Here is a 16,861-nt window from a genome sequence, read left to right on the forward strand (position 1 = left end):
GTACACTGCTGAGGGGAGCAGCGGGTGAGTCAGGAGAGGTCTGCCGCACCATGTGGGTAGCTCCCTGGCCGGGGATTGAACTGATGCAGAGGCTGCGGACAGCTTCACGGCACTGCGCTCGACTGCTTGAGCCACCAGGGAGGCCCTGGAGTGAAGGTTCCTGTATCTGTCCCTGGGCTGGAGAAGCTATGGGGGGTGTGGGGGGTGAGCAAAGAGGGGAATGAGGGAAGAGACATACCTAGAGGGGAAAAAAATCACATTCTCTTCTCTTCTACCTGACCTTCTGTTTTTGGTGTTAGCCATGTTCTATTCAAGTTAGACATGTTCTACAAAACATTGCTAAAAGACATTGAAGAGCTGCAAGAAGAAACTCCAGGACCTTACTCTCTCCTCCATTCTGCCAATCTCTTGCCAGCTCCTATATTTGCAGGATGACTGGCAGCCCAAGAGCCAAAGGTCACCGAGCAAGATAGAAATGAGTCTGGAGAACAAATGAAAGGGGATGGGCCTCCCTGGTGGCTCAAGGGGTTAATACGCAGCACTATGATGCTATCCACAGTCTCTGCAGCACGAGTTCGAGCCCTGGCCAGGGAGCTACCCATATGGCACAGCAGACCTCTCCTGTCTTGCCAGCTGCTCCCCTCAGCAGTGTATTTCAGTCAGTCTGCCTGTTCTGTTACCCACTCTGTCTCTGGTGAATCTTCTCAGCCCCCACACCCATACCCTAGTTCTTGTATGCATAAACAAATAAATCTTCAAAAAAAAGGAGGGTGTCTGGCATATCTCATTTCTGTGTCTGATGTCTTTGTAGGTGTCTTTCTGGTGCCTGTTGTTTTATATTGGCTTTTACTCATGTGCTTTCTTTCCTTGTGTGTTTTGTTTTTATTGTGAACTTTAGAGTCCTTGTTATTTCATCTGTGGGAATTTATTGAGGCCTTGGTTGAGGTGGGATTGCTCCACAGACATTTGTAAGTGCTTCTTCTGAGAGCCTCATGGCTTCCCACCCAGTTACTTTATAGTACATTTTTGTCCTGAGGTGTTTCAGACCACCTGGTTTGCACAAATTCAGGCTTTTGACCTCCACGGGGACTGTGTGGTTCTATAGCCTCAAAAGAGTCCATCTCGGCTCCCTGCAGCCAATTTTACTTGCAGTGCCCTGGGAAGGTGAGTTTATTTCTGGTTCACTCTTAATATGGAGGATGTAGACCTTTGGGGTCTATGATAGACACATCTGGTGATCTCATCACCTCCCTCTTTCCACCTCTGGGCTACACCTCTAGTGGAAGGTTCTTTGGGAACACTGTCTCAGCTTTGATTTCTGGGGGATAACTCCTAGCAAGTTCACACTTAGCTCATACTGACAGCACCCCCACTTCAAGTCCATCTTTCTGCTTTTGCTTCAGGACCTTTGTCAAAGCCAGGGAATCTGGTTGACTTGCATGCCCAGATGGCCTGCAGGTGAGGAGGGAGTTGCACCCCTGGAAGGTACTGCTCAACCGATAGGAGAGGAAGCTGGTGGATAAATGTTCTAGCCTCTTGTCCCTTAGGCAGGTCTTCTGTTTGCTTCACAAGATGCACCTGAAGAATCTGTGAGCCTCACAGATTTGTCCTTGTATGGTTCCCTCACTCTCCTTTCCTAAACCTTTCCAATTTCTCATTCCTTTTTTCTGCAATCGCCTCTCAGGCAAATTACTTGCATTCATGTTCTTGTTTTGGTATTGCTTTTTAGGGCACCTAAATTAAGACAGAATCTCACCTTATGTGTTTTGCCACAAGACTTTTTCTTCTTTTCCTTATTGTTTCTTCTTTTTCCCCCTGCTAGAAGCTCATAAGTTGTCTGGGATGGAGTGAAGATGCAAATCCTGCCATTTTCCAAATTCCTCATTCATCCTATAAATTCCTTAATAGCAAAAACCTATTCACTGTGCTGTACTAGCTAACTATAAAGAAAGCACCAGTGGCTTTTTTGCAGTCAGCATATTGTTCTAGAAGTTAGAACGGAAAAGTTCAGGGTATGGTGATGGGTATCAGGGCAGGGGACTGTGATGGCCATATGGGGATATGGATCAATTCAATGACCAGGATCGCTATGGCAGCATCAGATATTATGACGAAGGCTATGATTTCAGGCTAGGCAGTGACTGAAGAGCATTTGGTAGCAGGTACCATAGGGCTGATGACTGCAGAGGAGTTGGGGACCACTTTGGAGATAGATATGACAGCAGAGATGATGGCTCATGGCTCTCCAGAGATGATTTTAGGCATGAGGATAGAGGTCCTCCCCCAAACACCCCAACTCTAAAGCCTCAGAGTACTCCTAAGGAAGATGATTCCTCTGCTAGCACCCTCCAGTCCAGTGATCAGCCTCTGTCTTTGCAGGGATCAAGCCTGTTGACATAGCTGCTAGAGAGGGCAAGTAGAAAAATGGCTGTAGAAAGAACGGAAGTGGCAGCATTAGCTGGATGAGCCAAAACTAGAACGACAGCCTTGGGAGAGACACTCAGGCAGGCGCAGTGAAGAAACTCAGGCGCGTGAATGGTCAAGGAGAAGTGAGTCATCATAGGGCCTCACTGGTAGCCTAGGGGTTAAGTCTCAGCACCGTCACTGCTATGGCTTGAGTTCAGTCCCCAGCCAGGGAGCTACCCACATGGCAGCGCAGACCTCTCCTGCCTCCGCTGCTCCCCTCAGCAGTGTATTTCAGTAGATTTGCCTGTTCTGCTCCCCACTCTGTCTCTGGTGAATCTTCTAACCCCCCTCCCACACCTCTGGCCTACACCCAAGATCTTCTAAGCAGAAAAAAAAAGAAAAGAAAAAGAAAAAAAAAAAGAAGTGAGTCATCACAGATTGGGACATCAGCCACATCTGGCAGAAGTCAGTCAAAACAGGATGCATGAAGGAGAGCAGTTTCCAGAAAATCAAACACTCAATAAAGAGGAAGACTATCACTCTCAAACTTCTAAGCCTCCCCAACTCAAACAGCCTCTAAAGGTAGTGCCGGTCCATTCACCAACGGAACATGCTTGATCTCAGGTCTGAGATCTGTTCCATCTTGGAACTTAGATACAGGAAGCAATCCTCAGCAAGTTGTGGAAAGAAAGCAGTATCAGCTCAACTGTCTGAGGAAGGACCAGCAGGGAAATATGAGAATTAGATTGAGTGAGTGTCCCAAAAGGGCAAAGTGGGAATTCCAGCTGTGGTCCAAGAGCTGAAGGGAACAAAGATCATTGAAAGCATTCAAGAAAGAATGGCAAAAAGGATCAACACTCCCGATCTGCAACTGACCCAAAGAAACTGGAAGGAAATCCAGCTGCTCTGTTCAATCCTGTAAGCAAGTATGCTGCTCTCTCCATTGATGGTGAAGAAGAAAATGAGGCCGGTTACACTGAATAGACATCTATATCCTGTGCTTTCTCCTAGCCTCTCTCTACCCTGACACATTCCAGAACAAATTAAACCCCTATCCAGACAAGACAAAATAAAACTCACCGTCTCCTGGAAAAAAGGGGGAAAAAAAGGTAGATGATGCAAAACAGGAGGTCAAGAGAACAGGGAAGGCAGAAAAGTGCTGGAATTTTATAATCGCGGACATCTGATTCCCACACACAGAGAGGGCAGGCATAATGGGACAGGGCTGCATGCTGTCACCAGAGGGCAGCAGAGGCCGGGGAACAGGTGGAGGTGCAGCCCAAATAATGTAACCTGACATGGGTGTACACATTTTTCTTTGAGTTATTGCTTTCAATTTTTTCCCCAAAAGCTTTATTTATTTATGCATATAAGAGCTGGGGTACAGCCAGATGTGCGGAAGGGTGAGAGGATTCACCAGAGACAGAACGGGGAGCAGAACAGGGAGATTGACTGAAATACACTGCTGAGGGGAGCAGCGGAGGCAGGAGAGGTCTGCTGCACCACGTGGGTCAGCATCCTGGCCAGGGATTAAACTCATGTTGAGGTGGCTGGTGATAGCTTGATAGCACTGAGACTTTAACCCCTGCACCACCAGAGAGGCCCTCCTCTTGCAGAAATAAATACAAGCACATGTCATAAATTCAGGCTTTTGCCATTAAGCTAGGCTCTCTTTCTTGCAGTTGATACAATTCTCCTACTTTACCAGATGGTCACTACGTAGGGACAGCATTGTGAGTGCCCATTGGCTTGGGGTTCAGGGCCTTATGGCACTTCCTGTATTCTTCCCTTCTGTAAGGGGGGGTGCACTCTCTCTTCCAAAGGCCTTGTGGACATTCTACACCCCTGGAAATTCAGTGTCAGCCCAAGAGGATTCTGGGGGAATCTATCCAATGTTCACTGAGTAGGTCTTTTCATTAACAGGTTAGCTTGGTTTTGTGGGGCTTTATTCTCTAATATTTTCCCCCCTAAATCTTCCCATTACCATACTAAAAACTCACTTAGATTTTTGCATGTCTTTTTTTTTTTAAAGATTTATTTTATTTATACAAGAGCCAGGGTACAGGCTAGATGCATGGGAGGGTGAGAGGATTCACCAGAGACAGAGCAGGGAACAGAACAGGCAGACTGACAAAATACACTGCTGAGGGGAGCAGTGGGCGAGACAGGAGAGGTCTGCTCACCATGTGGGTTGCTCCGAGGCCGGCAGGGATTGAACCGGCACTGCAGAGGCTGCGGACAGCTTCACAGCACTGTGCTCAACCACCTGCGCCACCAGGGAGGCCTGATTTTTGCATGTCTTAACTAGTTTTGTTTCACTCTTTTTAAAGAAACTTGCCTTCACTTAATTTTGTGCTCAAACTTGCTCAGCCCAGGCTTTTCTCTCGCGGACTTGCAGGAAGTTGATCTCTTCCTTTACTCCTCCTTATTGTTCCTTCCTTCCCTTCAAATGTGATGTTCTCTGGTCAGATTTCTGGTGCCCTCTAGAAAAGGGAGGTTGTGATTGCTGCTGCTTGGATGGCACCGATTCCAGTGAGAAATTCTGGGAGCTTGAGGGAAGGGCTGCTCAGACAGGTCACACTTATCTTCAGGCTGGGATAAAGCCAGCACTATTATCCCAGAGAAGAGGTGGGGCCAAGATTAGCTCCCTTTGCTTTGGCATCCACGCTGAACCTACTGCCTGAGACACCTGAGTTTTGAGGACCTGGATCTGAATTTTGACAGGTGGGTGTGATGTGGTGGCTAAGAAGACATTCTGAGAAGCTGTTTCTAGATGGAGCTGGCCTCAAGTTCTAGTTACCACGATGGGCATTTGTTACTAGGGTCTCCTCTCCTTGGTTTTAGGAAAGTCAACTGGAATCTCACTCAATTAGGATTTGGTAAATCCAAGAAAGAAAACTTCCTTGGTAAACTCCAGAAGAAACCTTCCTCATGGTGTATCAAGGAGGTTGGTGGGAATGACATCTCTCGTCCTTAAGTGCAGGGACTGAGGTGAGATGCTGTATGCATGGAATTTAAAAACAATAAAATGGAGCTGAGAGGATGTCATCTCATCACCTATCACCATGGGTGCAGCAAGCCTGCACAACCTGGTCAGTGAGAAAATATCCTACCAGTGCCCGATCACCCCTCCCCAGTCGTGATGAAGTCTGTTGAATCACAGCAACAACTAGCAACGAATCGGTGGTGGTTTGTTTTTCAAAGTTTTTATTTTTCAAAATATACAATTTATTTACACTTTTATTTCACAACTGTAGTGTTGTATATTTATTCCAAAATCTTTAAATAACTCTGCAGTAAACAGTACAAATCACAGAATCGGTCAAACCCTTTCTCTATAGCCTTTACACTCATTGAGTTTTTAAAGTTTCAAGTAGTAACCATTTATGGGTAAGAAGGGAACAAAAAACAGGATTTTTTTTTTACAGAAGCTTGATATGTGGGATTAGAAAGGGGATCAGAGCAGCTACTGGGCCTGGGGCCAGACTAAGGGCTTGAAACAGTTTATAAATAAGACCCTCTTATGAGCAGTGAGGGTTTTGGTTATGAGGAAGAAAGGGGAGGAACCTCCTCTACTGGGGTGGAGGCAAAAGGGGGGAGGTAAGGCACTGCTTGAAGACTTAAGGAGGCACTGGTTGGAAGGGTCCTGAGTGAGGGGGCAGGGGCCCTCTATGCCCTTGAGGGTAGAGGTTGAGAATGACTAGGGATGGGGGGGACTTCCACCCATGGAAAGGTCTCTCTAACCTCCCTTGGGGAAGCTTTGTGATTCTGGAGGCAGGAGGAGATGCCCAGAGCAGCTGGGAGACAGGTTCCCGCCAGCCTGGAGGCCTTCATCAGTGCCCGTTGAATTCAGTTCGCACCGTCCACACCAGCAGGTGAGGGTCACGTATGTGGGTATGGGTGAGGCATGGACAGTACAGCCAGCATCTGTGATTGGTGGGGGACACAGGCGCTGCTCCAGATCTGGGGTGCAGGGGAGGTATCATGCTGTCTCTCTTCTTGGGAGCCCTTTATCCACCTCAGCATTCTCCACTCATGAGAAGAACAGTTGGAGCCACCAGGAATGGAAGGGAAGGCAGGAAGGGAAGGCAGGGAATGTGAGGGCCAAAGGCCCCACAGACCTGCTCCTGCTTTGCGCACCGGCAGCTGCACCGTGTGTGTGAGGCCAGCTCCTAGGGAGGCCAAGGTGCTAAGACACCGATGGGCCACAGCTGCCCCAGGGATCAGTTTCCTTCATTCCCCTGGGGGAGCTCCCCATTGACCAGGTCCTGAGGCGGTCCTCTGGGCTTAGGCTTTAGGCAGTGACGCAGGTGGAGAGGCCGGATGCATTAGGAAAGAGCTAGTCCCCAAAGGCAGTTTGGTCCCCAAGTGGCAGGTCAGGAGGGCAGTCTCAGGATCAGCCTCAGTCTTCAGGGTCTCCGTAGTGCCCTCTACCCAGCCCAGTGGTCAGACAAGGCCTATTCTGCCTGACCAAGCCAACCTTCATTTTAGGGTCTGGATGGGGTTGGGGTAGGGTGGAGTGTGGGGAGGGAGTTGAGGGTTGTCATTGTGTCTTCGGGTGGGCTTCTTCTGGCATATGAGTGTGGAAAACATAATCCCAAAAATTAGTGCTGATGCCAAATCCTAGAGAGGGAGACAAATGGAGAGAGGATGAAGCTCGCAGAATTGGGCCTGCTGGGAAGGGAGACTGGGTATGGCTCCACATCTGTCCCCGCTGCTCTCCCCTACTCTCAGGGCCATCCTGGCAGAGGTCAAGAGCAGGGCACCTGTGATTCTCATCTTCCCAAGGATGCTGTCGGACAAACCTGAGTTCTTTATCTGGTCTGAGTTTCTGGGAGAGCCTGGTCCCAGGAACCAGGCTAAGCATCATTCATGCTTCAGCCTCTTCCTTCTCTTTGTAGCTGCCAAGTTCATTCCTGCTTCAAGGTTTTGCTCCCAGGATGCTCTTTCTCCAGACAGTGCATGCTGGCTTCTCTTAATTTAAGCCTCAGCCCTAAGGACACTGCTGCAGGGACACTCTCCTGGGCCACTCTATCTAGTGCCCTGGCATCCGACGTGGTAGCCACGAGTCCCAGGGACGACCGAGCCTGGGAAATGTGGCGACGGCTACAGAGGGACTTGGCTCTTCATTTCATTTCATTGTAATCTTTTTAAATTTCAGTTTGAAAACTTATACTCAACTTGGTTCTTGGAAAACTTTTAAGCACATTTGGAGCAATTCACATGCGTGAGTATACACTTTGGACTGCAAGTCTTATCAACTCTAAACCAAGATCCAGTATTTCCAATGAAAATTTAGCCTCTGAGTTGAGATGTGCTGCTGGTGCAGCGTACACAGCCCTCCGTGAAGACTTAGCACAAGAAAGAGAAGGTAAACCAGCCCATTAATGATTTTTTATATTGGTCACACATTGAAATGATAACCTTTTGGGTTAAATGGAATCGATTACTAAAATTAATTCCATCCATTTGTTTTTAGATGTAGCTCCTAGGAAGTTTCAGATCACATCTGTGACTCAAATTAAATGTTATCAGATAGTGCTGGGTCTCCTCCCCATTGTATGTCTCGTTTTATGTCAGTTTTTTTTTTATTTTTTTATTTTTAGTACTTCTTACCGCCTGAAATGATCTCTGCTATTGGTTGAGTCCCTTCTGTGTCTGTCTCTTTATACTCCCTGACCCTCCACCCTGCGCCAGCTTGCTTTGCTCCCTGGGACCCAGAGCAGAATCTAGTCTTGGGGAGGTGCTCAGCGGCAGCTGTCAGATAAATAAGTGAACAAACCAGGGAGGTTGGGAGGGGCTGGCCGGCCTCACCTGACTGCTGATGTGCAAAGTGGTGCTTGACATGGTGGGCCTTCAGGTTGTACAGGTAGGAGCCCCGGTATGGGGAGCCGAAGTGCAGGTAGTAATGGGTCATGTCGTAGAGGACGTAGCCCAGCAGACCCCCGGCAAACACAGAGCCGCCCACCGCCTCGGGCAGGAGGAACCGTAAGCCCATGTAGAAGAAGGCAATAACGAGAGAAGCTGGCACTGGGGGGAAGACAAGGCGGGACTCATCGAAGGGTGCCTGTGGATGGAGAGGCTCCTGGTCAGAAGATAGTCCTGCCACAGGGCAGCCTGGGTTTCGGGCCTGCCGGTGGGAGAAGTACTTGGAAGGATAGGGCAGAGCAGACAGGCATTTTTGTGAGCAGGTAGCCCTGTGTCTGGGGAGGCTTGGCACTTCCAGTGGCTTTGGGGAGGGCGGGCCATCCCACGACAGCCCTAGAGAGACCATCCTGCTCCCAATTTCCAAGTCAGGATGGGACTTGGAAAACTGTCCAAACACAGAGATAAATGGGATATGGGCAGGAGGTTCCTGGTTCAGAGTCTGGCTCGAGCTTTAGCCTGGCCATGTGTTAGGTATTAGAGAAGAGGGCCCCACCAGATACCATTCAGTGTACTGAGGCTGAGGCCTAGTGTCTGGGAAGGTCACACACTAGCAAGCTAAGGCTGGCGCAGGTTCACATGATGGGGTAAGCTGGAAGTGTGAGCAGATCTCTTCTCCCCATCCCCATTCTAAATGGGAGGCCTTTTTCATCCCTGGGGGGGTTGTCACAGTGAACCAGAGAACAAAAGAGCCGAGCCTTTGGCTCCAGAGCCTCAAAAGCCAATGTCCCGCAAAGAGGTAAGATTTTAGAGTCAGTTTGGTGAGTATGCTGAGATGAGAGAGTCCCTCTCTGGCTGAGGAGAAGAGAGAGAAGGCAGCCAAACACAGAGTGATATGCGGATACAGGCCTCTCCTCAGACCAGGAGCAAGAGGCTCTGGGAAGCCAGTTCCTGGAAGAAGAAAGAAGGGAGGAAGGCAGGTCAGAGGCCCTGGGACCAGCTGAGAACTGCTTGGAGCAAGGACAGAGACACAGCCCAGGGAAGCCCCTTTCTCTGGGAGACCCGGCTGCCAGCCCTAGCCCAGGGGCTGTCCAGTTGCCCTTGAAGAGCCCCAGGTGGCTGGGACTATAGACTGGGCCCCCATCCTGGCTGTGTGTATATGATGCTGGGCAAGTTCCTTAAATTCCCAAGCCTCCGTTTTCTGCTCTGTGGAATGGGGGGAATTGTAGCTTCAGTTCTCATCTTCAGAAGCAAGCCCTACAAGGCAGTGCAGTGGTTTTTATCTGTTTTGTCTAATGGTATCTAGAACTGTCCCTGACACATAATGAGCACTTGTGGAATGAACGAACACAGGGATGAGTTGTTCGGGGGACTAAAGATGCATGGTATTGATGATGGCATACAGAGACACCTTCACTCTGTCCACGCCTGGCTCAGACTGGTACCCAGTCACTCCTCTGAGAAACGCCAAACACCCTTGATTTCTCCCAATCAGACTCTTGAGAAGACAGGCAACTCTTGTGAGTCAGTCCCAGCTGCCAGCCCAGGGGAGAAGGTGGTATCGGGGGAGTCTGCCCGGCTTACCTTGTGGTGTTGCCCGTGCAAGATGAAGTGTAGGGTGATGAGGTAATAGCTGTCCTTGGGGGGCTTCATGTGGAACAGGAAGCGGTGGATGAGGTACTCCACTAGGGTCCAGCCGAGCATCCCCAGCATGAAGAGGCCTGGGAATGTGGACTTGGGCATGGCTACTGAGTACTCTGCAGGGTGGCAGGAGAGAGGCAAGGTCAGGGAAGACTGCCTGGGGTGCAGCCATACATACCTGGAGACTCCAGAGGCCCTCAGTGCAGCAGCTGTGAGGCTGGGCCACATTGCTGTACTGATTGTGTAAGTATATCTATGACTGAAGAATAATACATTATGTATCAACACCTAACATAATGCAACACTCCTCTTGTCTTACAAGTAGCTACTATGATTAAATATAACCAGTCAAAGTCCTACTTCTGCCTACTTTCTCCTTGTAGCGTTCTGGAGAGTCCCTGTTTGGGGAGGAATTTCCAGCCCTCATAGCAGGGAAAGAACCATTCCATGGCCACAGACTTTGGCCTTGACTTTGGCTGGGGATCCCACCGCACTATCCTGTTACAGGCCTGGAGCACCCTTTAGGTTGCTGCGGAGCTATAGTTCTGTCTCTAGACTCATCAAACACACCCTGGGAACTGCTCTGGGGGCCACCCACATGTACAGACCCCACTGCTTGTCGAGCATGTTCACACATGCACCTAGGAATCTCAGCCTTGAACAGGTGTCTCCCTTCCTGGCACCCTGACTCCTCTGTGTTTGTTCCAGCCCCATGTCCAGCAGCTGCGCTGGGACCCTGAGGAGCTCCCCCTTCCCTCGCCTACCCTCCTTTTCCTTCCTCTCCCCTCCCCTCTGTTTGCTTGGCTTTGTAGCTCTTATTGCCTCTGCTGGTGGCCTGTTCGCAGCCTGCTGAGCTGGAGGGCTAGGAAGGCAGGTGGAGAAACGGCTCTCATGCCACCATCACTGGCATCATGGCACAGCCTTGCCAACCCTCTCCACTTGACCTTTTGTACCACCACATTTAGCTCTCAGCAGAGGCTGCAGTTCTGACGGAGCTCTCGGAGCCCTCGAATCACCCTCCCTGCCACGCAGAAGAGTCCCTTCCTATAGGTCAAGTCTCCGCCCGCCCCCTCACCCCAGCATCACCCGCGTCAGCCCATGCAGCCGGAGCTGGTACCGAGTGGCATCTCCGGAGGAATCCTGCAGAGGGACCTGGGCCAAAGCTCTGGCATCCCTTCCCCCTCCGGCTGCCGGCCTGGCAGCCCTGCCACTGTTGGTGATTGTTAGGGGAGCGCCGGGTGGACAGTGGGTGATTCAGCAGCAGCTTTCTGAGCAACAAGCCCTGTGCTGTGCCTGAGCTATTCAGCGTGGGCAGAAAGGGTAACTTTGGGCTCCCTGGGCCTCGAGTTAACTCTTGGTGACCAAGATTAGCTCTGGACTTCAGGGCACTTCCTGCAGCTTGCTCAGGCCCACGGCATCCTGGGTCAGGTGGGAAAACTGGGGCTCCCATTGCTGTGCCTGTGGCCCCTCTCATGTAAAGCATTCAGCACTTGACTTGCTACTCTAGGGAGAGGTGGGCAGAAGAGAGCTATGCAGTGTGGGGAGAAGGTGCCTGAGTCCGGCAGAGAGAAGGGGGCTCTGTAGGTTTACAGTCAGGAACAGAATAAGTGGTTGGTGAAGGGAAGCCCACCTGAGCTACTCCCAACTGCCTCTCCTGTCCCACCAACTTGGCCTCCATTTTAGCCATCGCCCAGGGGCCAGCACCTCCCAGAGGCAGGATAGACAGACCACGGGGGCAGGAGGCATGTACCTGGGCCCAAGGTAGGTGCTGAGCTTGGGAGGCTTGCTGGCAGAAATGGCCACACCCAAATCTGGTGCCTGGAGAGACATCCCAGAAGCTTGGTGGAAATAACCCCTGTCAGCGCCTCTCTGTTGCTTGCCCCCCAAACTGGGGATACTAGCCTTCCTCATCTTGCTGTGTGACCCTGAATCACTCATTTGCCTTCTCTGAGGCTCTATTTCCTCATCTCTAATGGGCAGGATGATAGGCCCTGTCTCGTGGGGCTGCTGGGAGGGTTAAATGGGAAGGTCCCTGGAAAGCCCAAGACCAGGCATGTGGTAAGTGCTCAGCGGAGGTCAGAGGGCAGTTACTCCACATCCGGGATCTGCTGCATGGGCCTTTGCCAAGGAGACACTGAGGACACATCCAGGTCTTTCTCTCCCAGGTTCTAACCTATGCTATGTGTGTGTACCATGCTGAGTTGGGCTCTCAGCTCAGCCACATGGTGAAACGATTTCATGTGGTTTCTTGACCAGCAACCCCAGGTCATATATTTCCTTGTACTGATTCAGTGACACCACCGCCCCCACTCCACCCTCCCCCCCGCCCCGAGCTATTTTATTACTTCTTTATTGTTATGGCACCCGACGAGATGATTTCATTTAGTTTCTGCTGATGAAGTGCCTTTTTTTTTTTAAATAGAGGCATGTTTTTATTTATTTATTTGTTTGTTTGTTTGTTTTGTTTATACAAGCATTGGGTACAGTCAGAAGCACGGGAGGGTGAGAGAATTCACCAGAGCCAGAGCGGGGAGCAGAGCAGGCAGAAGGACCGAAGTACACTGCTGAGGGGAGCAGCGGGCGGCAGGAGAGGTCTGCGTGCCATGTGGGACCCTCCTCCCGTGGCCGGGGAACAGCCGGGGATCGAACCGGCGCTGCAGAAGCTGCGGGCAGCTTCACAACCCAGCGCTCAACCGCTGCGCCACCGGGGAGGCCCTTAAGTGCCTTTTTGTTTGCTTGCTTTTTATCCTTTTGGAGAGGGTAGTGGGAGTCCGAGGACGTTTTTCTTTGGAAGACTATTTTGACAAGTCTTGTTTAAAACTGTGTGTATGATTTGGGGTTGTGTGTTCTCAGAATCTCAGAACCAGGGAGAGTACCAAGCTCTCCCAACTCCAGGAAGAAAATCAGGGAAGAACCAACATTACCTGTGGTGAAGGACTCGAAGAGCCGGACATTGCCCTGGGCGAGGGTTCGGTAGTAAGACCAACTGAGGTACAGCATTAGGGGCATCCAGATGATGGGGACGCTGTACCTGGGGAAGAGTCATCAGGGTGAGAAAGATATATTCACAGGTGCTCAACAGGGTCCCGCTTCCCTAGGGACACAGCTCTCCACTAGATGGGGGACAAAATGATACCAGTGCAAATTCAGAAAGCATATGGAGACATGTGCTCGAAGGGACACTGTTGTGAGGGGTGGTGAGAAGAGCTGTGAATCCTTCTGTCCCAACTCTGAGATGATTTATTGGTGGAAAAGAACGGTGTCCCTGTAGCTACTGATTCTGTGCAGCAGGACAGATGCTGACCTCTTGTGGCAGAGAAGCTAATTGCAGGCAAAACTGTTCCTTTGAATAATGGAGACTGGAAATCCTTCATAAAAGCCTAGAATAGGACAGGGGCAGTGTTCCAAGTGATTTCTGGCTACCAGTTGGATAATTACTCAGAGGACAAAGCCATGCATAGAAACGGATTATACCTATGGCCCGTTTCACTCTCCAAGAGCTTACTGTATAACTCTGGGCTGGGGGGAGGGGTCGGGAATCTAGCCATCATAGTGGTGGCACCATTAGGAGACAGAGACAGCCCACCATGGGTTCAGATCAGGGCTTACCAGACAGTCTTGGTGAGAGCCTCAATGAAGTCTGAGTAGAAGAGGCGGATGGGCCTCGTCACTGGCTGGTGGACCCACTCATCATACTTCTCTCCCAAATGGCCTACCTGCCACAGTAGAGGCTTCCGCCAGTCTACCAGATCCTGTAAGAGACAAAGTCAAGTGGACACTTAATTTTCACACCTGTGCAAATTCATTCTTTAATCTCTTGGTTATAGCATCTTAATCCCTACCCCACCTCAGTTCATATGTTCTATATAGAGCTACCCATCCTCCTGCTTCAGCGATACAGAACTGACCAAGCTACTCATCCCAGTGCATGGTCAGAGAAACAGGATCCAGGCCAGGCCTATGACCTAAGCTGGCAACATGCTGTCAGTCATTCTCTCTTCCTGCCTGGGTTGCTAAGTTGGCAGGGTATGACCCCAGAATTGCCAGCAGAGCCTGCCTAATGATTCAGTTAACACAGAAGAGGGTAGGGCCAGCAGTTAGAGACCCCAAATCCTGGTGATGATGTCTGAGCACGTGCCTTCAGTCACACCTGAAGCTTAAAGTCTTAACCAGGACTCTTCAGGCACTGGAGTTAATGTATTCTTTAGTAGGAATGAAGTAGGCCCTTTTCCCTTCACCATGGTCTTTCTCCTTGGTGTTGGCCTGGGTAATTCATTCATTCAGTCATTCATTCAAACATCATTCATTCAACAATTTGCTTCATATTTCATATAAACATGTAAGTCTATGCTAGGAGCTGGGAAGAATAAACAGGAATGTAAGAGGCAATCTTTACTTCACATAACTTAATGCTTAATTAGAGTTTGGACTCTAGAGACATACCTGGAAACAAATCCTGGCTCTGTCACTTGCCATATGATCTTGGGCAAATTACTTGACCTCTCTGATCCTCAGTTTTCCCAGCTATGAAATGGAAGTAATAAAAATGGTACCTGCATGAAGCGCTCAACAAGGCGAGACATATGGCAGGCCAGACATTTCAGGGGTGATGTAGGCAGTCAGAGATCAGGAGGCAGAATAACTGGCCCAGGGTAGGAGAGGAAGGCTTTGCAGAGAACCTGGGTTTGGGCTAGAGCTTATACAACAAGAACTTGGTGAAGGGAAAGGAGAAAGAGGGGAGGAGGAAATGTGGGCAAGTACTTGGGGTTGAGAACAATTGTGGTCCATTCAGTACATTGGCATTGATCTGCACAGCAGCAGGACAAAATCTGCTCAGGGCTTTAGATGGTGGGCATCCCATACCAGACCAGGAGTTGCCACTGCATTTCCCAAGCCCAAGGTGGGGGTGACTATGTAAATCCAGGGGAACTTACTGGTTGATTGGCAGAAGTGGGGAAAAATATTAGAGACTTCATTTGTGATATATTTGTCTTATATTTAAGCCATAGTTAAATATTTTCTAAATTATGTAATATTAATAATGTATAGAAAATTAAAATGGGCATGTAATGGAGAGCATGTTCAAAATGTTTATCTTAGGTGCAAGATAAACAATGTTTACAGGCCACAACTTTAGGCAATGGGAAGCTCTTGAAGATTGCTGGTGAGTCAGTGTGTGGAAGACTAATCTAGAGCCCATCAGTAAACTGAAAGCCGGAAAGAACACTGGCCTTGGAGGGAGGAGGCAATCTGCTAAGCCTGGCTCTCCCACCCAAGGTGGGATCCTGGGTAAGTGTCTACTTCTCAGAGCCCTTCTGAGTGTGCCTAGACTCGCAACACAAGAGAGGGCGAGATGTGCCTATTGCCTAGGGCATGGTAGGTGATGAGAAATCTCCAATACAAGGGAATAGGGCAGCCTCAGCAGGTAAGAAGGGAGGTGGTGAAAAGAAAGGAAATGGGAGGAGCCAGAAATGTACTTGGAGGAAGAGTCAATAATGGTTTAGTAACCTGTCTTCCTGTAATGCTGGCAGGAATCTCATCCTCACACAGGCCTCCAAACCAAAGCAGGCTCGGTTCCAGCAGGTGTCCCAGCCCGGGAGGTGAAAGCTAGCCCAGCTGTCACAGCCTTGGAGCAGGGGCCTGGGGGTCTCAAGGCAAGCAGGGAAGGTCACTGAGCATTCTCTCTATGCCTGCCACAAGGGGGAAACGCTCCCAAATAAGGTGGCTCCTGCCATGTGAACTTGGAAGCCTTCCCGCTTCTTAGGTTGGAAGATGACCCAGGTCAGTTTGAACTGATCCCATCCAGCACCAGCTAAACCAGTTCATCATCCCAACCTTGTCTGTTCTCACTCTCTTCCTGTTCTCAGTCCCCTTGTCTCCTTGACTTTGTACCTTGGGTCTAGCAGCAAATCCCTTTCACTTGGTCTCATTCCTTCTGTTCCTCAGGTGTCTACACACACCACACACACACACATACACACACACACGCTGCCTCCACTACTACCAGGAAAAAGAACTGGAGGAACCAGCTAGTGACCTGTGTTTACACCTTATCTTTCACAACCTTCAGAGCCTCACCTCAGAAGAAGCCAAGCCAGTAAAGGCTTGACAGCACGGAGAAGTAACACAGAGCATTTTTGTTACTTGCCAAGCCTGGATCTATTCACTTTACATGAGTTTTCACTTGATCCTCATGAGGCACCTAAGTAGGCAGGTATTATTGTTATAATTTTGCAGATGGGGAGATGGAAGCAGTAAATTGTCCAAGTTTGCCCAGTTATATCTTTTTGATGATTTGACCCCTTTATCACTGGGGATTAGCCTGCTTGGTCCATGAAGTACTCCTTGTCCTGAGTACTTTTTTTTTTTTTAATAGAGGCATGTTTTATTTATTTATTTATTTGTTCATTTGTTTGTTCGTTTTGTTTATACATGCACTAGGTACAGTCAGAAGGGCAGGAGGGTGAGAGAATTCACCAGAGCCAGAGCAGGGAGCAGAGCAGGCAGAAGGACCGAAGTACACTGCTGAGGGGAGCAGCGGGCGGCAGGAGAGGTCTGCGCGCCATGTGGGACCCTCCTCCGGTCGCCGGGGAGCAGCCGGGGATCGAATTGGCGCCACAGAGGCCACGGGCAGCTTCGCAACCCAGCACTCAACCGCTGTGCCACCGGGGAGGCCCTGTCCTGAGTACTTTTTGATTTTAGAAGCCCATTTAGATTTTAATAGAATCACCAGGCTTCCTATGCCCGGTGTTTTCATGGTCTATCTTTTTCAGCCCTTTTGCTTCTAACACGTGTATGTCTTTACATCTCTTGCAGAAAGGACATAGTTGGGTCTTGTTTTATTTTCTTTTTCTTTTTTAAAGATTTATTTATATATGCATACAAGAATTGGGGTACAGGTCAGAGGTGTGGGGGATGAGAGGATTCACCAGAGACTGAGGGGGGAACA

General features: G+C 49.6%; 1 protein-coding gene across 1 annotated transcript in view; it reads right to left on the minus strand.

The window, feature by feature from the left end:
- Positions 1 to 6,949: 6,949 nt before the first annotated feature.
- FA2H (fatty acid 2-hydroxylase) overlaps positions 6,950 to 16,861 on the minus strand; it is a gene marked incomplete at both ends in the record, with an annotated part of 43,717 nt that continues 33,805 nt past the window's right edge. Inside the window, 5 exons of the mRNA XM_084257900.1 lie at positions 6,950 to 7,029; positions 8,221 to 8,473; positions 9,856 to 10,028; positions 12,837 to 12,943; positions 13,522 to 13,664. Coding sequence (XP_084114026.1) covers positions 6,950 to 7,029; positions 8,221 to 8,473; positions 9,856 to 10,028; positions 12,837 to 12,943; positions 13,522 to 13,664 — 756 coding nt within the window. The remainder of the gene's footprint in view (positions 7,030 to 8,220; positions 8,474 to 9,855; positions 10,029 to 12,836; positions 12,944 to 13,521; positions 13,665 to 16,861) is intronic.

Source organism: Talpa europaea, assembly GCF_964194135.1.
Source record: "Talpa europaea genome assembly, chromosome: 16".
Taxonomy (NCBI): Eukaryota; Metazoa; Chordata; class Mammalia; order Eulipotyphla; family Talpidae; genus Talpa; species Talpa europaea.